The sequence below is a fragment of the Gastrolobium bilobum genome, unplaced genomic scaffold (assembly GCF_033153095.1).
Source record: "Gastrolobium bilobum isolate Gb01-03AN ecotype WA unplaced genomic scaffold, APGP_CSIRO_Gbil_v1 utg3760, whole genome shotgun sequence".
NCBI lineage: Eukaryota > Viridiplantae > Streptophyta > Magnoliopsida > Fabales > Fabaceae > Gastrolobium > Gastrolobium bilobum.
In genome coordinates this window covers 212,656-236,067 of record NW_026898344.1, presented here as the reverse complement: position 1 = coordinate 236,067, position 23,412 = coordinate 212,656, and the positions used below count along the sequence as shown (strand labels likewise).

The 23,412-nt window shown below is 34.8% G+C and overlaps 3 protein-coding genes across 7 annotated transcripts; 2 read left to right on the top strand and 1 right to left on the bottom strand.

The window, feature by feature from the left end:
- Positions 1 to 2,353: 2,353 nt before the first annotated feature.
- On the top strand, positions 2,354 to 3,097 carry LOC133315061 (protein MIZU-KUSSEI 1). Its single transcript, XM_061516604.1, has one exon. The coding sequence runs from the start codon at positions 2,354 to 2,356 to the stop codon at positions 3,095 to 3,097; it is 744 nt and encodes a 247-aa protein (XP_061372588.1).
- A 515-nt stretch (positions 3,098 to 3,612) lies between these two features.
- LOC133315069 (shikimate kinase, chloroplastic-like) lies at positions 3,613 to 8,929 on the bottom strand. Of its 5 annotated transcripts, none has more exons than XM_061516617.1 (11): positions 8,849 to 8,929; positions 8,240 to 8,482; positions 6,637 to 6,695; positions 6,413 to 6,467; positions 6,247 to 6,319; positions 5,869 to 5,956; positions 5,245 to 5,327; positions 5,014 to 5,143; positions 4,511 to 4,589; positions 4,048 to 4,112; positions 3,613 to 3,908 (listed from the first exon to the last, which is right to left on the bottom strand). In XM_061516617.1, exons 2-11 carry the CDS (start codon positions 8,463 to 8,465, stop codon positions 3,861 to 3,863), a joined length of 906 nt encoding a protein of 301 aa, XP_061372601.1. In that variant the 5' UTR covers positions 8,466 to 8,482; positions 8,849 to 8,929; the 3' UTR covers positions 3,613 to 3,860. The 5 variants fall into 5 exon arrangements, with proteins under 5 accessions (XP_061372601.1, XP_061372600.1, XP_061372599.1 ...); XM_061516616.1 differs by having other exon boundaries at positions 8,240 to 8,485; positions 8,849 to 8,925; XM_061516615.1 differs by having other exon boundaries at positions 8,240 to 8,512; positions 8,849 to 8,901.
- An 11,491-nt stretch (positions 8,930 to 20,420) lies between these two features.
- LOC133315070 (large ribosomal subunit protein eL6z-like) lies at positions 20,421 to 22,186 on the top strand. The gene is made up of 4 exons (XM_061516619.1): positions 20,421 to 20,713; positions 20,945 to 21,051; positions 21,574 to 21,755; positions 21,852 to 22,186. Exons 1-4 carry the CDS (start codon positions 20,457 to 20,459, stop codon positions 22,005 to 22,007), a joined length of 702 nt encoding a protein of 233 aa, XP_061372603.1. The 5' UTR covers positions 20,421 to 20,456; the 3' UTR covers positions 22,008 to 22,186.
- Positions 22,187 to 23,412: the final 1,226 nt, after the last annotated feature.

Below are 23,412 nucleotides of genomic sequence, written 5' to 3'. Positions count from 1 at the left end.
CTATAACCTATCTTGTGTTATCTCCTAAGATATAAAATGATGGAGCTCATCACTAAAAAAAAAAAATAACTGCCCAATTATCAAAGTGTTTATAAGTACATAAGATAATAATCTCCCATAACACAACTATTTCCCAAAGAAAAGGAGCAGTTTTCGTAACGACCTTGAACATTATTAGCCGAACATGTAACCTTTGAAGGGAACATCCTGCGGCAAATCATCGTTGAGGATCTTGCGGGCTGCAACCTACTCGAAACAAAAACCTTAAGCTTCTCCGGCTCCATATATAAAAGTAATAAAACCCCCCTCACATTTTTAGAGAACCATTTTGTCCTGTTCACCCAAGCTTCTCGCGGTACACCATAGTTGAAAATTGCAAGCTTTGAACCGCTTTAGCATCCATGGCACTTCACCTCGAAACTGCTGAATTCAACAATAACCCAATCGAAACTAGAATCAAAGATTGTTTTAGCGGGATTTTAAGCCGTCATGAATAACGCAGACCCATTTTAAAATTTCTATATCCAAGTTGATGAATGAAAATGGAACAAGACCACAAAATTAATGGGTGGAATGGAGCGAAAGAACCCATAATGAAACATAAACAAATATGGGATATGTTATTGTGCTTACTCCCATTTTGTCTATTTGCCTGCCCTTTCGTTACCGTTCGATTACCATCTAATTCAACGGTCCATATTTGCGATATAAAATAAACATTTTTTCTTTTCTTTCTCCTCACTTCCTCCCATACTCTTTCTCTCTTTCTCGGCCGGATTATTTTTTTTAGAGATAATAATTAAAAAAAGGGAGAATACTCATGAATACGATGTATACGTTTTGGGAAAACCAATTTTTCCACCCACAAAAGAGATAATACTCGTGAATACGATGAGGTTTATTTCTTTGTTATACCATGAATTAATTTTTCCACCCACAAAAAAATTACTCATGAATACGTCGGCAGAGGAAGGTAGTAATACGTCGTATTCATGAGAATTAAAAAAAGGGAGAATACTCATGAATACGATGTCGGTAGTAATACGATGTGACGATGTATACAATTCTCTTTCCAGATAGATATTCATAAACCTTTTGTTAGACTGCCGTATACCTATTTTTTTTTCCTTTATCGTTAATCTCTGTCCAAGTTAACAAGAAATCTGGAAAGCCAGCAAAAATAACCAATTTCAAAAGTCTATACAAGAATACTCATGCTTACATATAATCACACAATAGCATTCAACTTACTCAACAACAACAGCCGAGTCTTATCTCATTACTGGGATCAACTTAATGGATTAATTGACAACATCAAGTCATTGTCACCAGATCTTTATAAATATCCTGTTTTGGTTGATAAAGAAAATTGAGTTATGATTTATGAGACCCTAGGTAGCAACTACAAAGATGCATATTAAAGAAAACCAGAAGGACTAATTATATTGTTCAAAAAAAAATTAGTACATAACCTAAAAGCATGAATATATGATGATAAGAAACAAAACAAGATGATAAGGACATGATTTCAAATGCTGTGATAATTGATTTCACCTGGGCAGAGATTAACGATAAAGAAAAAAAAAAAGTATACGACAGAGGAAGAGAGAAAGGAGAGGAGAGAGAAAAGGCATGTGAGAAAGTGAAGGAAAAAAAAGGGAAAAAAATGTTTATTTTAGATCGCAAATATGAATCGTTGGATTAGATGGTAACCGAACGGCAACGAAAGGGTAGACAAAATGGGAGTAGGCACAATAATTTATCCCAACAAATATATATATAAAAAATCCGAAATTCAATATCACAATATTGTATGACTTTGACTTGAATTAGTTCGTTTGAATGTTGAAAAAAATAAAGACTAAACATACAGTTACCACACACAAAAAAAAGGATAAAAAGAGAGATTCAGAGACCCAACAAAACCTAAATATATGGGAGTGGATTCTCTCAGGTGTAAAAGTGGTCATGTAGTCATGTTATTTGATCATAATCACTCATTTAAAAATTATACACTTTTCTATCTCTTATCTCATCATCAATGAGTGGTTCTGATCAAATAACATTATCACATGACCACTTTTTCACGTGAGAGATTCACTCCCAAATAATATATAGTTTATGCTATTTAAAGCATGTACAACACACACGCACACGCTGAATTAGGAGCACTAGGGAAAACAAGGCAGAGAAATAGGATCATCGACAATTTAACGTCCGAAGATCCATCTTAAGCCGCAAAACTATTGACCAAGCTTCTACGCTTCAAACTTGAAACCTAGTCATTCTCTCTCTCTCTCTCTCTTTCTCTGATGGCACTGATCTTCTCTTCCTCGTTCATCAACATCAACCAATGGGGGAGCCAAGATCTGCATCATCATCTCAAGGTTCTTCAACAACAACAACACTACCTCCCTCACCACCACCTCTTCCATCTCCCCAGAAAATCTCCCTCGTCCAACCATCACAAAGAAAGAAACACAAACCCAAAGTCGTTCGTGTCTTTCGCTCCGTTTTTCGATCTTTACCCATTATAACCCCTTCATGCAAATTCCCATCGCTCCCAATGGGAGTCCCAGACGGTCACCACAAGAACGTTAACTCTAAGGTATCTGGGACCTTGTTTGGTTACCACAAAGGACGTGTTAGCCTCTCTGTTCAAGAAAACCCAAGGTGCTTCCCTTCGTTGGTGCTTGAATTATCCATGCAAACTAACTCGTTGCAGAAGGAGATGGCTGCAGGGATGGTAAGGATTGCACTTGAATGTGAAAAGCGTCCAGAAAAGGACAAGACCACGTTGATTGAAGAACCTTTATGGACAATGTATTGCAATGGGAAAAAAATTGGTTATGGTGTGAGAAGGGAAGCTAAAGAGGAGGACCTTAATGTGATGGAGCTTCTAAGGGCTGTGTCAATGGGTGCTGGTGTTCTTCCAGGTAAACCTGACGTTGATGAGGTTGATGGAGAGTTGGTTTACATGCGTGCACCTTTCGAGCACGTTGTGGGGTCTAAGGATTCTGAGACTCTCTACATGTTGAGCCCTGAGGGAAATAGTGGGCCAGGGCCTGAGCTTACTGTATTTTTTGTGAGAATTTAAGATTCAACAATTAATATTCAGTAGAATGGTCTTTCAAGTTTGTTTGATGAGTTTCAGAGGTTTGTGGGTGTGTGAGTTAGAGAACATGATGATCCAGAACTAGGGTAGTGAACATTATTGTGTATTGATGCATTAATGTTATATGACCTTTTTTCTTTTTATCCTTTTAGTCAAGCATTGTTGCATAACTAATGTTTAATTATGCTTTTTCTTGTTACGTTTAATTAGCTCTTGTCTTGGAATAAATGGTATATGAAGCTAGATTAATGGAAGTTTTGATTGAATACGTTGAAATTGAGAAGGTATCAAAATTAGATTTTTGGATTTCAAAACACTTTCCACTTGATTTGTATTATAATTATGACATGATTCTTGTAATGACCATTAAAAGGAGATAACAGCTTCAATAAAGAAAAATATATTACTTGCATAATTGGTTTCCCAGAGAGATCTTACGTGTTGGAAACAAGCATAAAACATGTATAATTACTACAATAAGTTAGGATTACTTTACAACAAACAGACAAGAAGGCCTACTTAATCGAATTCGGATTACAACAAACATCGGATCTACCAGTATATATACAAAAAAGCAAATAAATTACGTATAAACATTAAATATGAGCCCTGTTGATGTTGCATTACATAATTTATTTTCCAAACAAAACGATACAGCACACTGCCATGCTCTAACTGTAATCTAAAGAGAAAATATAAAAAATTAAAAAACATGCTTGTGTCGAAGTTTGTGCTAGCATCTTGCTTAACAGCCATCTTCACCCTTTAAAAAGCCTTTGATTTGTTCTAGCGCCTGAAAAATACATAGGCACAAATTAGACAAGTATCAATGATACAAAATTTAGATCCAATTTTATCTCTCAGGAATAATTCAGTTGGCCAAGAAGAGTAAACTAATATGAAGTAAAGAAATGGGGCAGAAAGGGACGGACCTCCAATGCAATAGCAATTGGAGATACATTCGACACATCTCTTCGACCCAGTTTTGCTGCTATATCTGCACAAAAGAACATGACACAATCATGACCGGATACTATCTAGCATGCATGTCATGAAGAAAAAGTACCCTTATGAGCTTCATAGAAATCTATAATATAAAGTTATCTGAATATTCATGCTTTACTATTGGACAATCTTTAAAGACTAATCTATCTATAACACTAAAGTAACCACTTCCGGTAGAACCTGACTTGCGAGGATAGGAGTGACGAAAATCCTTTAATGTAGCGTTATCCTTTAAGAGATTGTTTTCTAAATTCAAAATCATCACATCTCGGTGGGAGGAGTCTATAAATAAATACCAAGTCCTTTTCATGTTGTATTCCCACATATTCTGGACAGAACAACAATTCTTATTTAAAAAATAAATAAATGAAATAGCATTTGCAGGCATACTTTCCAAGGAGACCCTGGCATTGGCATTTGCATATGCTTCGCTTCTTTCTTCAAAAAGAGCTGACAAACGCATGAAAGTCTGCAGGTGAATTCCAAAGGTTAAAATTATTTAGTAGAAAAAACAATTTTGATGCAAATTCCCTACTAAGATCAGCCTTAAGGTGTTAGGTGATAGTCTTTTTAATACTTTATATTATTCTCTAACACACCCCCTCACGTAAGAGCCCTTTGAGCTTGAAGCGTGGATATGGCACAAGCTCATCGTTGGTCTGCCTTGTGCTGCACAAGCCCATTTTTTTGGTCTACCTTGTGCTTTTCTTAATTCCACCTGAAAGTGGGGGCGGTGAGAATGAACTTGTGACCTCGTGGTCCCTGAAGCTCTGATACTATGACAAAGAACCAATTCAACCCAAAACCTTAAGGTGTTAGGTGATAGTCTTTTTAATACTTTATATTATTCTCTAACATGAAAATACACCAATCATGGAATAAAAATAGTCTACCTTGGTGTATGCATCTCCTGCTTCATAATGTAGAAGTGGGCGAGAAATTGTTCCTACAGCTGTTATTCTCCGAGCCAAGGCTTCTACAGGTACATCCAGCCAAACGCTAATCCCCTGGTGCATATATTTCCTGGCAACCCACATACAAAAATGTGTGAAGACTGACTTGAGAAAAAGTTAACCGTAAAAATTAAGGTAAAACTTTTCTCATTAGTATGTTATCGATTATACCAATTGATGGGCCTCACAACAGCACCTCCACCAGTAGAAATAACATGTCTATGCATCATTGACGTCTTATGCAATACCTCAGTCTGCAACAGTAAAACAAGCATGGAAAATGAACAGTGAATGTGATAATAAAACCACGGAGGAAAAACAGAACAATTCACAATACCCCCTGGTGTTTTTATTGTAAGACAGGAGAATAGTAATTGGGAGATTTTGTAGTCGCTTGTTAGCACTTGTTGTCATTAGATATTAAACTGTCTACTTTCATCTAACGTTGTATTCCATGAGCCTTAACAATTAGTTATTTAACAGATTAACTAAAGTTTAACTTAGGCTGGTATCAAACTAACTGTTACATCAAATGATCAAGCATGTAGTATGAGACCTAACTAACTGTAGAACTTAAAAGAGTAAACACATGTCCCTCCCTTAGCTTGGAATGCTGTTAAAAAACTACTTCAAAGGAGAATCCACTCCTTACTACCAGGCTGATCAAAGGCCAACATGGGAAATGAAGGGATTGGATAGGATCGAAGAAATAGAAAAACCCAAAAGTCCAAAAACCTTAACAAAAATTTTCCGTACACTGAGAGGAGCACGTAGACATTGTGTTTTTTAACTGACCTCCTTATTACGGAAAAAATACTCTCCATAGTGCTTGAATATATCAGCTACCGATGTTCCATCAACCTCCTCCTCCACCAATGCATCACTGCTCCCATAAATGCAGAAATTTTTTAGCAGGAACTTTGATGTGCTCATGAAATAAAGCATTTGTTATTGTGATAGACAAACATATAAACAATAATCTCTCTACTCTCCAGGAACCTTGTATACCAAAGTAAACCATATTCCTCAGCAGAACTGAGACCCTTTTTTTTTAATTTATTGGATACAAATATACATTTGTTGCATCTCCTTAAAGTCATTTCATATTAATTGAATATAATCACCAATTAATTAAAGCTCCTTCTTTCTTATCCTGCTAGTCAATATTCAAACCTGTCATAAAACGAATAACAAAGCACTTGTGACAAAATCTTGCCCACAGTTGTCTTCCCAGAGCCCATCATTCCTGCATGTCAAATTCAAAATATTTTCAATAACAGAGTAATAACACTTCCAATGTGTACCACGTAAGCACAAGTACTTCTACCAAGAAACTGACCAACAAGGTATATACAGCGTCCATTTAAATATGGCTCGATCTCTTGTGATTTACTCTGCAATTTTATTGATTCAAGTAAGATAATGCCACGTAGATGCTTATACAAGCAACAAACTGAGCTCGGATTACCATTTATTGATGCCTTACAACAATAGATTGATGTAGCATCACTGCAGTCAAAGGGCTTAAATTAATCGAAAAAGACAAAGGGCATTATACTTTACCTTCAAAGTCAACTCTTCATCAAGAGGAGCATGAAAGCTTCCAGATTCCATTATTGACGCTACAAGAGTGACATTTGAAACAAAATGTCAATACACAAAATGGCCAGCATTCATTACGGTCAATAACGAAATAGATCTCATCCATGCACATTTATATACTACATTTCCTCAAAAGCATGCCCTTAAAAAATATAGCAAGTTAATTTCACCAATCAATAAAGGAAATTGTGATTGAAGATGCAGACAATGAAAGCTAGCTAAGACTTGAGATATGTAGTCCACGTCTAGCTACCTTGATAGAAACTGATCTCAAGGATCCAGCTGATAAGACTGTTGCCCTTTCTCATAAGTCACGTGCAGTTTTTAAAACTTGGTCCAGTAACGGTTAAAGTACTAGGTCATTTTATACATTGAGGGTAAAGAATCACTTCAACCCAAAAGTTTAAGTTATTGGATGAAGTTATATTAATGATTTTATATATGTCAATACGCCCCCTCACACTAGAGCTTACTGGGCTTGAAGGGTGGACGATGGACAGGCTCATCTACCTGTGCAAAGAAAGAAATTCCACTAGAAAGAAAGTGAGGGGCGGTGAGGATCGAACTCGGTACACCGAGGCTCTGATACCATGTAAAGAAACACTTCAACCCAAAAAATTAAGCTATTAAATGAGATTACATTAATTGTTTTATATATCTCAAAATGTTCTAGAAAGGGATAGGGTATTCCCACCCATTGCATTTTGATTGGCTGAAAATCCGGATTCTTCATTCTTATTGGCTAGTGGAAAAGGTGTAGCAGGTCTATGCTGAGGAATAGGGTAGTCCCAACATATTTAGTCTCAAATATCCGTACCCCATTTTTTTAAACATTAACATTATTTTTTGTAAATTAAAAGAAAAAGACTTCCAATACTTTTTTTTTCGTACAACATTTCACACAATTCAATGGGGGAAGCAACGAATTTGATATTAAAAAAAAAAACTTATGCGAAGGTTAGGTATCTTGGGGGAAGGGGGGCATATTTGCAATTTCCGTACGATTAAGAATTACGACAAAGTTCTTTCATCCCAATTGAATTAACTGACAATTTACAAGAATTCTTCTTCCTGTAGTTAGAAACACAACCTTTTGGTTTGCAAGACGGTTAATTCAAAATTAGTATCCCTTTTGGTAAAAAAAAATCACACACTAATAATCCAGCATCGCCATTTGAAACCATAATATTGACTATGATAAATTAACAGTTACAACTTTTTTTTTTTTTTTGATAACAAGTTACAACTTACTAATAATATATATAACAGGAGGGGGATATTCTCACTACCAACTACCAACTTACCATCTGTCTAATCACCATTAGATTAATATTTTCCCTCTCCTAAAAAACTTTTTAACATTTTCTCTTTGATCCAATAGTGATGTGATGAGTAGTAAGCTAGTAGTAAGAATTTTTAATAGTTAGAATATCTTCACTCATATAACAGATATATAAGATATATACTGTACATTTGAAAGAAATGGTAAAAAAAAAAAAAGAAACCAAAAAAAGGAAAATCATAATTATAAAATTGCCAAAGTAGGAGTAGTTTTCATAACAACCTGGAACATTGTTAGCCGAACATGCAACCTCCAAAGGGAACATCCTGCGCCGACTCATCTTTGAAGGTTTTGCGGGCTGCAACCTTCCCGAAACAAAAACCTGAAGCTTCTTCGGCTCCATAAAACTCCCAGACATTCTCAGAGAACCACTTGGTCCTGTTCTTCCAAGCTTCTCGCAATACACCATAGTTGAAAATTGCAAGCTTTGAACCGCTTTAGCATCCATGGCACTTCACTTTGAAACTGCTGAATTCACCAATAACCCAATCGATACTACAATCGTAAATGGATTCAGCGCAATTTTAAGCCGTTATGAATAACGCAGACCCATTTTAAAATTTCTATATCCAAGTTGATGAATGAAAATTGAACAAGACGACAAAATTAATAGGTGGAAATGTGGAATGGAGAGAAAGAATCCAGAATAAAACATAAACAATTATATATAAAAATTCCGAAATTTAATATCACACTTTTGTATGACTTTGACTTGAATTAGTTCGTTTGAATATTAATAAAAATAAAGAGTACACAGACAGTTACCAAAAAAAAAAACGTGTAAAAAGAGAGAGATTCCGAAACCTTAAAATCTAACCTCGTATTTCTTACCTGGAGAAAGGCTTTCACACAGAAAAACGAAGCTGCTACCCGGTCAATAGAATTGAGTTCCGGAAGATGCAAGCATCCTATGCACGACAAAATACACACTCAGGCAATTATTGCTTCTTTTAATAAAAATAATAAAAGTTATTATTATCCAGTAATCATTCTGTTATACCTAATTTTAAAAAAATATAAAGTTGTATCATTTTAATCGAAATAAAGAGATAGATAAAGGATGAGAGAATGTGGACAAAAATAATATAAAGGTGTAAGTTTCATCTCTTTGTGAAAATGAAATAACACAAAATTATATCATTTAAAAGTACAAACACTTTTCTTAATCTTAAACAGTATTTATAATTTACAACAAAAAATTATACAGCTAATAAATTGAATTAACTATATTAGAGTAGCATTAATTTGTTAGGATCCTGATTGTAACTATCACGGTTTGTTACCTTGTATATTAAAATAGATTAGCTTGATTTATGCTTTCTGTTCCTTAAGTTTAGCTGATTTCCTGATGTAAATAGATTAGCTTGATTTATGCTTTCTGTTCCTTAAGTTTAGCTGATTTCCTGATGTAACCAATTGTAAATCTTGGTCTATATAATAGACCCAATTTGATATATCATCAAGCTGCGAATGACAGCAACTTCTGTTATGGTATCAAGAGCTTGACGATCAACAAGCCTTCATTTTTTTTTTTTTCATCATGACTTCCGCACCTAAAACCTTCAAGGTTTCTGATTCTAAGTCACCCTTTTACCTGCACCCATCCGACAATCCTGGTGCTGTTCTCACCACGGTCATCCTCCGTGGACAATCCAATTATGAAAATTGGGCTGCTCATACTTCTCTGCCTTCGGTTCCTTCTGAGCCGTCATCAGCATCCATCTCCATGGCAGATTTTACACCAGAAGTTCTACAACATCTCATGTCCTTGGCTGTCTCTTCTGCCCCTCCAGTTGATAAACTTACGGGTAAGATTTTACACCCATCTTGGATCATCGACAGTGGTGCATCCCAACACATGACGGGCACACTCTCCTATCTATCCAATGTGCATTCTATTTCTCCTTGTTCTGTGGGACTGCCGAATGGAGTTCATGATATTGCTACGCAATGTGGCAGCATTACTTTGGGCTCTTCTCTTCATCTCTCCAATGTTCTTTATGTCCCTTCGTTGGCTTGTAATTTGATTTCTGTATCTCAGCTTCTGCGCCAGTCTTGCTTGGCATTGTTTGTTAATTCTGTTTGTTTGATACAGGACCTAAAGCAGAAGAGGACGATTGGAACGGGTGTTGAACGAGAAGGGGTGTATATATTGTGTGCATCATCAGCTTCTGCTCATGTTACCAGTACGTCAGATTCTGCAGCACTATGGCATCGTCGTCTAGGACATCCATCTTCCCGTTATTTATCTTTGTTACCTTTTATTTCCAATGCAAACAATTTGGCTCCTTGTGACGTTTGTTGTAAAGCCAAACAACCACGAAGTCCTTTTCCTATTAATAATAAACGTTGTTTACATCCTTTTGATTTACTTCACTGTGATATATGGGGGCCATATCATATGGCATCTACAACTGGTGCCCGCTATTTTTTAACTGTAGTCGATGATTTTAGTAGACATGTTTGGATTTTTTTGATGCGCAATAAAACTGAAACTTCCACATGTTTACTTCGGTTTCTCCACTTGGTTCGCACCCAATATGATGCATCTGTTAAGCGAATTCAGAGTGATAATGGGACTGAATTTTTGTCATCTGTAGTCCAAGAGGCTCTCTCATCCTACGGTATTCATCATCAATTATCATGCACTTACACCCCACAGCAAAATGGACGCGTTGAACGTCGTCATCGTCACATCCTCAACGTGGCTCGTGCTTTGCGTTTTGATGGTCACTTACCTATATCTCTTTGGGGAGAATGCATCTTGACCGCTGCTCACCTCATCAACAGGACACCGACTCCACTCCTTGGTGGTCAGTGTCCCTATGAAGTTTTGCATGGCACTCCACCAAAGTATGATCACTTACGGGTCTTTGGGAGTTTATGTTACACTACTGTTTTACCCAAACCACATGACAAGTTCGCTCCTCGCTCCCGTAAGTGTGTGTTTGTTGGCTACCCTTTCAACAAAAAAGGATGGAAGGTCATGGATATCTCCACTCATGAAATATTTGTTTCTCGTGATGTTTTATTTCATGAAACTATTTTTCCATTGGCTGCAACTTCATCTGCACCTTCTGTCCATGTACCGTCACCACAAGCTGTCTTCACCGATTATGATGTGGCACCTGTTACTGCTATTGATACTCCCACAGCGGAGCTTGATGACAGGGGGAGTTCGTCCTCCCCAGTTCCGGGTTCTATTACTTCATCCACGGATGTCCCTGGTTCACCGGTTCCGTTGACAGAACCCAACACTGCATCTGTGGCAGATATTCGTGAACAGCGTGCCAGACGTCCCCCATCTCATTTAAAGGATTATGTATGCAACACAATGACTACACCATTTCCTCGTCTCTCCACTTCTCCAATCGACTCAGGTATTCAATATTCCATTGATCATTATGTTTCTAATGCATTATTTTCTTCGCACCATCAGATTTTTCTTGCCGCCGTGGATAGTAACCTGGAACCCAAATCATTTAAAGAGGCTATGCAATATCCTCATTGGCAGAAAGCCATGCAAGCCGAAATTGATGCATTGGAAGCCAATCATACTTGGCAAATTCAACCTCTCCCTTCTGGTAAGAAAGCTATTCCATGTAAGTGGGTGTACCGCATCAAGTACAATTCTGATGGAACCATTGAACGCTATAAAGCGCGTCTGGTTATTGCTGGGAACAATCAGATCGAAGGAGAAGATTACACTGAGACTTTTGCACCGGTGGCTAAAATGACAAGTGTGCGTACATTTTTATCTGTAGCTGTAGCTCGAAAATGGAGCATTTTTCAGCTGGATGTTCAAAATGCCTTTCTCCATGGCGATTTGGATGAAGAAGTCTTTATGCGTTTTCCTCCCGGTTTCTCCCAAACCAAGTCTGGTCACGCCTGTAAGCTTCAACGTTCACTTTATGGTCTCAAGCAATCCCCACGAAATTGGTTTGCTAAGCTTCGTAGTTCTCTCCTCAGTTTCGGCTTTGTTCAGTCTCGTGCTGATTATACGTTGTTCACTTACTCGACTGGTTCCCATTATGTTGCTATACTTGTCTATGTAGATGATATTTTGTTGGCAGGTAGTGATCCTTCTCTCTGTGACCGTGTCAAAGCTCATTTACAAACCTGGTTTAAAATCAAAGATCTTGGTCCCCTCAAGTATTTTCTTGGCATTGAATTTGCTCGAAGCAAGACCGGTTTGTTTCTTACTCAACGCAAATTTGCTTTGGATATTCTTAAGGAATGTGGACTTCAAAGTTGTAAACCGGTTGCTTATCCTATGGATCCCAATCACAAGCTTGCTCTTGCTGAAGGACCTCCGTTTGATGATCCTAAACGTTATAGACGTATTGTTGGCCGTCTTGTATATCTCACGATTACACGACCAGAACTTAGTTATGCAGTTCACACACTTTCTCAGTTTTTGCAGCATCCTATGCAGATACATTACGATGCGGCTATTCGTGTTCTTCGGTACATTAAGTCCAATCCTGGCCAAGGACTCCTTCTTCGATCTGACAGTGATCTTCTTCTTCGTGCCTATTGTGATTCGGATTGGGCTAGTTGTCCCTTGACTCGAAAATCAGTCACTGGTTATTTTGTTACTCTTGGACATTCTCCTATTTCTTGGAAAACCAAGAAGCAAAACACAATATCCCGCTCCTCTGCTGAAGCTGAATACCGTGCCATGGCAGCTGCGACTTCTGAGCTTATTTGGTTAAAGTCTTTTCTCAGCTCTCTTGATATTCCTCATGCAGCCCCTATGCAACTGTTTTGTGACAGTCAGTCTGCTATTCATATTGCTTCTAATCCAGTGTTCCATGAGCGTACCAAGCATATCGAGTTAGATTGCCATTTTGTTCGGGACTATCTTCTCAGCAAGACTATTTCTACTCAACATATCCCCACTAGTTCTCAACCCGCAGATATTATGACCAAAGCACTTGGATCCAAACAATTCGATTTTTTGACTTCCAAGTTGGGCATCTCCTCCCTCCATGCTCCACCTTGAGGGGGAGTATTAGAGTAGCATTAATTTGTTAGGATCCTGATTGTAACTATCACGGTTTGTTACCTTGTATATTAAAATAGATTAGCTTGATTTATGCTTTCTGTTCCTTAAGTTTAGCTGATTTCCTGATGTAAATAGATTAGCTTGATTTATGCTTTCTGTTCCTTAAGTTTAGCTGATTTCCTGATGTAACCAATTGTAAATCTTGGTCTATATAATAGACCCAATTTGATATATCATCAAGCTGCGAATGACAGCAACTTCTGTTAAACTATATAGAAAAATATTTCTTTAATGGCTAATTATAATTATTTTTCATAATTCCATATTTAAATTACAATCGGAAATAATAACTACTCGAATATTAGTTTAAAAACAAATTTTTAAGATAAGATTAAAATGTGCACTGTCCACCAAAAATCTTCTGAAAATAACAAGAGGCGTGTATAACTGTAAATTTTAATTTTTGGTTGATTTATTTATTTTATCGTGTGTCCATAAAGCAAAAGATGTTAAAAATAAATATTATCAGTAATAAATATTTAATATTATTTTTTTTGGTAAGCAATATTAAATATTAACCACACACAAAAATTAATATTGTATAAATATAAAATGTATTTCATTTTTTATTTTAATAAAATTAGAAAATATTTTTATTTTTATTATTATTTGGAAATAAAAAAATATTTGCTGTTGCAGGGAAGTACATTAATAGCTATTAATGTATAATTTTATTGGAAAATATTTTTTTATGGAGATAAGTTATTTTATGTTAGTGAAATAAAATTATAAAAAAATCATAAATAATTGGAGAGAAAAAAATGAAACTCACTTTTATTATGTGTGTATAAGAACTTGATTTCTCTTATATGAAATGAAACAAATATAAGTATATATTAATAGCAAATATATTTTACCAAAAAAAAAAATAGCAAATATGAGGATTGTTGTTGCAGGGAAGTACGCTTGTTCATTGGACTGTAGTCATCTTGTCACGGGTGGGTAAAACTGGCTGAGTGGTCACTGGCACTGCCACATCACAGCATGCTCTCCAACCACAAATTCGAGCGATTTAAGGCTTCCAATCACGTGCGGCAGTGGTGGGTAAGGAAAGGAATCATTGTAGGAGACAATAGCGTAGCGAAGTTGTTGCAGGTATCTGCACTTACAGAGTTACAGTTATGTGAATTTTTTTTTACATGAGATATGTGATTCAAGTCAAGTGTAAAAAAAAAAAGAAATAAAAAAATTAAAAGAAAAAAAGATAAAGATAGGCCTAGTCCAATCAATCTCTGCAATTAAAAGCTTAAATCTTAACTCATTGTTTTTTTTTACATAAATTTTATTAGATCTAAATTTTAATAGACATCAACAATTCCTGAAATTCAATCTTTATCAAGTGGATGAGAATCGTACGAGATTTTTCATCTTTTTTTAGAAACAAAAGTGGTCAACTTTGGATCAAATAGTATCGACAAATGTGAGTTTTTGATCGATTAACCTCTTCAATTATACTATATTTTACCAATGTCTTTTTGTGGTGTTTATTTTTTTTAATTATCGATTATTTACTTAAAACTTTGGTTGATTCACAAAGCTTTACTTTTGAAGTAGAAGCAAAAATTGGACCATGATCATGATCTTTAAAAAATAAATTTGGAGGCAGCGCCCTCAAATCCAATCCTAAATGTGCAGACATAAAGAAAAATTTCTGAGCCCGCCATAGAGTTGGGTCTCTTGTCCAAACAAACAAGATATATTAATTGACCTTAAAAATTTATTTATAAGGTACTTTTTAATAATTTTAAGCATAAATTATATTTTTTTAATTATATTATTCTGTACTTTCATATTGGATCTAAGATTTAGTTTAAAAGAGAGTTATATTGATAAATTTTTTTTACAAATTACATTATATTTTATCGATAAAACTTCACTTAAGAATGTCTTATAAATAAGATATTGTGTAATTTATAAAACTTATAAATATAATATTTTCTTTGTTTAATTTAATAAACTTTTGACCATAGTATGCACAATTAGAAAGTTTTTACTTAAAAATTTAAACATTTTATTATATATTTTAAAATAGTAAAATTTTACTCTTGTTTATGTCAGATTTATGAACTTTTTAAAGATGTATTAATTGTATTATGAAGCTCACTTTTTTTTCCCGGTAAACTTATGAAACTCAATTTATTTAGTGCATAGTTAGGTTTGGAATGGTTTTGCTTTTGCCTGAAACAATTTTGCAATAACTTACTAATTATTAAAATATTAAACTATTTATATATTTTAATCTTACAATTTAAATATGACACACTCACATAAATCAAAGGGCAAAAAATTATGTTCAAGGAAGAAAATTCTTCCTCCTAATGTATGGAAGAATTAAAAAATTCTTCCTTGGAGGCGCTGATCAGGGAATCGAGGATAACGCAATGGGAGAAATCAAAAGAGGTCAAACTCGACAGCATCGAGTTTTACCCTAGTTTTGGCCCAGAGGCTATTTATTAGTAATTTAACCAATTATATTTTTTGTTTTTTTATTTATTATAAATCCATTAATCAACAAATATATTAAAACATCTATTAAAGAATTAATTAAAAAAATAAATAATTCCTTTTTTTTGCTTACTTTTAGCCATTTTATATAGGGATATATAAAGACAAAATCATGGTAGATTTGACTTGACTCCAAAAAACATGTCAAGAAAAAAAATGTGAATCACATCATGTGATGCATCTCTTGATTAGTTAAGGTAAGATCTCGAATACTAAAAAATATGAGTCTCTCACATGTCAGCGTATTAGAATATGTAAACACATCTCACACGTCTCGAGATATTAGAATATGACCAACTAGCTTTGAAAGAGTATATTTAATTCTAAGTCTTAAAAAATCATATTAGTAATTAAGAAAGGACTAGGTTGATATTTTGGTTATAAAAATTGTATAACTTAAATTTGAACTTAAGAATATATTTTATTTTTTTGGTAAGCTAACTTAAGAATTTTTTATTAGTAAAAAAATTGTTATGCTAACGTAAATTTTCATTAAAGTTTATGAGTTTATTTTGTCTTTAAAATAGAACTTTTCTCACCTTACTTTCTTATTAGAAAATAAAGATGAAAGGGATACAGTAGAAGACACCGAGGCTTAATTATAGTCCAAGTGTTCATTACTTGAAAATTTCCGTATCAATAAAAAAAAAGGCACTTAAAAAAAAAAAACTTTGACATGGTATTTTTATAAATTTTGCTATGAAATTAGTTCTCCAAACATATTATATTTGATTATTAATTAATCCTCTTTCTAAAGTCCTGCAAGTTTAGTACTATAACAAACTCTTATTATCAAATAAAAAGAGACAGAGAAAGAGAGCGTAAGCTGTCACCAATGTTATAAAAATCGACTTGGTTATCAAATCGGTTGGAATGTTAGGTTATTGGGTCACTGGTTCAACCGCATGATCCGAATATATATATATATATATATACATATATATATACTTTTAAATTTTAATTTGGGATACAAGTTATAATTTCTTATTTTAAATTAAAATAAACATGAACATAATACCATTAATAAATAAAAATAAAGGTGCACACATGTGAATAGAAGAAAAAATGATACATGAAAAAATGATACATAAAAGATTTCAAAATTATTAAATTTTTCTTTTGGGACTGCAAGAAGAGTGAAGTTAGATTTGACCCGTTGAGTTCAAAAAAGATTGAACCGACCCATATTTCCAAAACCCTAATAGGGGTGGCAAAACGGGTCGGCCCGCCCCGACCCGCTCCCAACCCGCCAAAAGTGGGTTGACCCGCTCCGCCCCGCTTCTTGAAATTAGGTTGAAAACCCCAACCCGCCCCGTTTTATTGTGGGTTGATGGGTTGGCGGGTCAACCTGTTTAAAAAATAAAAATAATTAAAAATAAAAAATAAATTATATTTTATTAATATTATAATATTACTTATTTTCATATCACATTTTTCTTAGTTTTTTTCTAATCTTAAGTCTAAATGTACGCTAATATTTAGTCAGATATTCTTTACAAACTTATTTTTATCTCCATACATAAATTACCTTTGTCATAAATAAAGTTTTTCTTCTATATTTTTTTCTATAGAGTACTAAGATAACAAAAAATTAGATATCACAAAAGCTTAAAAACAAATAAAACACTACTTAATAGTAAAATAAAAAATAAAAAAATTGACCCGGCGGGCCAACCCGACCCGCCGCCAACCCGATTTTACCCACAATCCAACGGGGCGGATTGAGGCGGGTTGGTGAGTTGAAATATGTAACCCAACCCGCCCCGTTTTGGCGGGTTAGCGGGTTGACCCGTCGGGTTCAACCCATATTGCCACCTCTAAACCCTAATATTCACATTTAACATTTCCTTCCAATCTCAGTTAGAAAAAAACAGTATCCGCCTCTGTTGATTTTTCGCTAGTTTTAGCCAAAACTATAAACGAAACTAGCATATAAATGGTTTTCGCATGTCACTAACTCGCGAAATCCAGCCGCCTCTGTCTCATAAACCCTGATATGGTTTTTTTTATTAGTCCTCTTGTCTGTTTTCTGGTTTTCTCTCTCTTGGTTTCGTTTCTGGCTTCGTTACTGATTTTTTTTGTTTCTTAAGGTTGTGCCTTCGATCTGTGTCAAAAAAATACATAGCTGTCACTACTTATGTTATTGATAAGGGAATATCCCGAGTGTTTTTTGAACCGGTAGGTCACCGATTTTAGCAAAACTCGACAGGGTCGCACAAGTCAAACCGGTTCACTTGCAATCAGATCCAATATGCTACCTGGATTGGTCACATGACCGATTTACCGATTTTCGGGTTGAACCGGCCGGTCCGTTTTTACAACATTGGTTGTCGCTACTCCTAGGATGTGCATGTAAGCTGTCATTTTAAAATTCCTGAATGTATCCACACAAAAAAAGAGTGTAAGTGAATGTTTACATGCAATATGTACATGCGTGCATTTTTTCCTTTTTGCATGTGACAGATTGGAGTCAAATTCAAATGATAATTGGTTCTTTTAGGTAACACGAGGTCGTGTGGGAATATTTCGTATACTCAAATTGGCATGTGATGGATTCGAGCGAAAACCAAATGATAATTGATTCTCTTAGGTAACATGAGATCATGTGAGATGATCTTAACTGCTCAAATATATCAACGGTATGGTAGAATGCATTAAGATAAAATGTGATAAAAGAATAATTGTTGATTTATATTTGCATGACTGAGATCCTTTCACATAACCTCATATCATGTGAGATAATTCATTCCCAAAATCAAATAGAGCAATCACAATAAAATAGTGAGATGAGTAATAGGGCATCAAAATCATCACATTTGTCCCATCCAATTAATCAAGAAGCACAACGAAGAACATATTCATACTTTTTTACACTTCTCGATAAATATAATCTATTTTGTTATTCTAAGTGGTTATTCTAATGGGTCTCTTTCACTTATATATTTAGGGCCTGTTTGGTGTGATGTATAAGACTTGATAATACAAGCTTATACTATACGTTATGATATTTTTAGTTGTTTGGTGTGACCATCGTATAATATAAGCTTATACAACAGAGTCCTTAATACATCAAAATAATGTATAACTTAATCAAGTCTGAGGAGGTGGAATTAGGCCTGATAAAGAGTTAATGTATTAACATCGCTAACTGGTGCAATTCTCAAAAATTAATATATTATTTTATTATTAATATATTAAAACAAAATATTTTTCAATATACTAATTTTTAAAATATTGTTTTTTTTTTATTTTTATAAAAAGTAATATTTTTTAGACATGCTGATCAATTGATTTTTATAAAAATTAATATCATATGACATATTTGGAAGAATTATATAAATTCTTTATTAAAAGGTATTTTTGTTAAAAATATTTATTTTTATCCTATCTAGTATTATATAGTACATTACCAAACTTTGGATCATATTATCTTATACAATGTATTATCTTATACAATATCATGCCAAACGCTAGATAGTGTTAAAATCTAATCAGGCCTTGGCCTTATACTATCAGTTCTTATTCTATACTATGCACCAAACATGCCCTTGTTGCTTACTCCATTCTCAACCGATTCAAAACTCTATCACTCACGCTTGAATTATCAATGCTATTGTTGGGCAGTAGTCTGGGGAGCCTATGGTAGGGTGAGAACAACCATCAAATGGGCTAAGCAACAAACCCACCACAATAAGCGGGCTCAAAATCTTAACCAAAAATTTTAAGGCGTTAGATTTATGGGTTCTTTCACTTATATGGTTCTCAGTTATAGTTCATTTCAAATCAATGCGGGGCTTTATAACTCACATTTGGAATCCCAACATTATCCCCTTCAAATGAGTCTCAAGCCCACATTCGCTCCCCCTCAAGCGAAAACTTCTTCAAGTATTAATGAGGTCATATGCTCATTTGAGAACTCTCATTTTAGCTTCATTTTTTGGCTTCATTTAAGCATAAGTTAAGCTAAATATAATTTTACAAAAGCACTTATTTTAAAAAGAGTTTTTTTTAATGAAAAAAAAGCTAAAAGCTTCCAAAAAGAGTTTTTTTTTAAAAAAAAATATATGACAATTTTTTGGAATTCTCATATTTATTTTTTAATTATATCCTTATTCTAAACTTTTATTTATGAAGTTTATGATTTACACTTATAATTAACTCAATTAACAAATTATTTCATTTTTCTCCTTTCAAAATCCTAATAAGAACTTTATACAATTATGAAACAACTTTTAGCTTTACTTTTTAAGCTATTTTTTTGTAACTTTAACTTAAAAGTAACGATTAACTTCAAAAAATGATGTACCAAACATCAACACTTGACTATACTCGTTAAGTTCTTGGCTAACATGACATAGGTTTTTATGAAGACTTGACTACACTTATCAAGTCTTTGGCTCCACATCATACGTTTAGCTGGTCTATCAAACTTGAAAGTTAACCACTATATCCAAATACTCGATTCACATAAGTCAATAAATCATGGACTTTGATACCACTATTAAGCAGTGATCTAATAAAACCCATAATAAGAGGAGAACTCTCATCAAATAGACTAAGCGACAATTCCACCACAATAAGTGGACTCGGATACAACATTTAACCTGAAAACTTAAGACACTTACTACTTAAATTGTAATGTATTTTTGGCAAGTTCATATATCAACTACTCAAATGTATATGTTTATGTTAAGGTAGTGGAGTGACACAAACAAATAGTAACGAGACGTGGGCCTGCAATTAAGTTTGGCACCTTAAGGAAGCCCAGCCCGGAGTGCGAGAGGAAGGGCCAGCGAGATTGAACTTGAAGGGGTATAATAGATAGAAGTGGAAGCAAGAGTAGGTTTTGGTTTTGTGGCAATAGCAATGGCGCCGAAGCAGAGAACAGCGAGAGTAAGCAGAAACCCCGAATTGATAAGGGGAATTGGAAAATACTCAAGGTCGAAGATGTACCATAAGAGAGGTATCTGGGCCATTAAGGCTAAGAACGGCGGCGTTTTCCCTCGCCACGATCCCAACCCTAAGCCTCAAGCTCCACCTGAGAAACCCTCCAAGTTCTACCCTGCTGATGATGTCAAGAAGCCTCTTGTCAACAAGCACAAGCCCAAACCCACTAAGCTCAGGTCACTACCAATCCCACATTTTTGTATGAGTTTTTCCATATTTATTAAATGTGAACAATGGTGGTGCGTATTAATGTCTTTACATTGATCTGAAAAATAGATGATCTAGATTGTCGATGTTAGATAGTATTTAGTCCCATTTATTTCATTTTACATTGTATCTTGACTTATTGTTAATATAGAGCTTATGTGAATGAATTGATTTTATATGGTGTCTGTTTTTGTTTTCAGGGCTAGCATTACTCCCGGGACAGTGCTGATTATTCTTGCTGGCAGGTTTAAGGGAAAAAGAGTTGTCTTTCTGAAGCAGCTTCCTTCTGGGTTGCTTCTCGTAACCGGTAACTCTTGTCAATCTTTCTGTTTAATGAGATTTTTTTGAATTGTTGTTTTTTTAAATAACCATTGTTGTTCAAATTTCCTTTTATGTTATTGCTTGAGGTGTATAGTAGATATTGTGCTGTTTCAACTTATACGCAATATTGCCTCTTGTTATGTTGCTTCTTGTTATTGGTAGGTTTAAATGAGTTTTTTTGCATGATAATCATTGTTGATGAACGATTGATTGAATTTTATTGCTATGTTGTTCTCTTTTGACCTGTGATAAATAATTGGTATCGAAATGCTGCCTCACGTTTTATTGCTTGAATGGATTATGCTGCTGTTTCAATACATGCTCAATAATGATTGTGTTTCTGTGTGTGTGGAAATGCTAGAGGGTGTGTTTGAAGTCTACTTTCACTTTAGCTTTAGATACCTATTGATTTTGATTTTGAAGGCACGAGACTCTTCCTTTTTAAGATGTACTTCACTCTCCACTCATCTCTGGCCGGTCTTCATATGCTTCTTTCTCTCCATTTCAGGTCCTTTCAAGGTCAATGGAGTTCCTTTGAGACGACTGAATCAGTCATATGTTATTGGCACGTCAACCAAAGTAGATGTTTCTGCAGTTAATGTGGATAAATTCGATGACAAGTACTTCTCAAAGGAAGTCCAGAAAAAGAACAAGAAGGGAGAAGGCGAGTTCTTTGAGGCAGAGAAGGAGGTTAGTTTGTCAAATTTTCTTGTTTTGTTGATTTAACTTTTGTTGTTGTATCAGCTGCTCATGTTTGCTGACCTGTGCTATTTGTTCCCATTGTAGGAGAAAAAAGAGCTCCCGCAGCAGAAGAAAGATGACCAAAAGACTGTGGATTCCGCTTTGATCAAAGCCATTGAGAGTGTTCCAGAATTGAAGGCTTACCTTGGTGCAAGGTTTTCATTGAAGGGGGGCATGAAGCCTCACGAGCTAGTCTTCTAGAGGAAATAAGAGTCTTCGAATCTTTTTCTATATTGTTTTTTTTTTTTTGAACTTGGACCTAATAGTTGTATTCATCTACCTTTCTTGGTGATAGACATCTGAAGAACGTGATTTATTTTTTGCCAAATTGCTCCAGGGTTTTTCCTTCCTTCAATTTTGCTCTTGTGAACTAATTGATTTTATGATTTTGAGGCTTTAATAACAAGTGAAGAGTAGTTGCAAACCGAAAAAAGGATAGAGGATCTTCCTTTTGGTGGTTGCAATATGTTTTCATTTTCTTGTTGCGGAGTAAGTATAATGAATCATGCTATAATAAAGAATTGTTTTAACAGATGGAGGTGATTTGTGCTGGTTGGTTTCCTGATCAACACAATATACTTCAATGTTTTACTATCAAAACATTCGAGTGGACGCCAACTGATAACAATAATATTGTATATATGAACCTTAGGCCATATATTGAAGGATTAATAGTGACATGACCTTTATCAATACACTAATGAAATTAAAATTTACTTCTATACAAGATTTATTTGGCCTTGCACACATTAACGTTACTCACGGTCCTTATAATTGTTGGGACTCGTGTCTATCGATTTTGAATTTTTTAAAATTAAAATTAATTCTTTTGTTTAGATGTCTATTTTTTATTTGATTATTTTTAAAACCTGTTTTTCATAATATGACTAGTCCGATTAACTTGTTTTATATATTTTTGACTCTTAATTTCAAACCACTACAACTGCTGCCACTTCAATTACCATTGCGACACCATAATTATTGTTAACTTTTTGTTTTTGTTTTTGGATATTATACATCAATTTATTGATTACAAGCTAATCTGATTCAAGGTCGTAGGATCATATGAGCAGTAAAGCTTTTCTTACCAAGATTTTTTTTTTTTGGTACATTGCCAGGAGGTATCCCCATTCAACCTTCTCCGGGCACCATGCCCTCGGGGTACGGCCCGTTTGGGCTAGCCCCTCATTGTAACAGTGGGTGCACTAAGCTTCGCAAGCGGAGAAAGGACGAGACTAATCCCCCAACCGAAGATTTTTTAGCTTATCCTCTGGCCTCCAAAGATTTTCGAAGAAACTGCTTGAGGCAGGGTTTGATCCCTGTACCAAACAATCCCTTGGGAGCTCAGCTGCCAATGAGCTACCCTTGGGGGTTTTCTTACGGAGATTTAACCCAACTGCATTGCAGTAATTCAAACTCGAAATCACTAATTAAGTTGGAACAATTTCTTACGGGTCAATCCACATGCTTGGGATGGTGGTGCCACATGCAAAATTTAGTCTCAAATCAAATATTTTTTTTTTGGTTTCATTTTTGTGAAATGTGTTTTTTAGGAAAAAAATAAGAGTAGAATCAAATATGTGGGACGTGTACTTTTTTGTTCTGT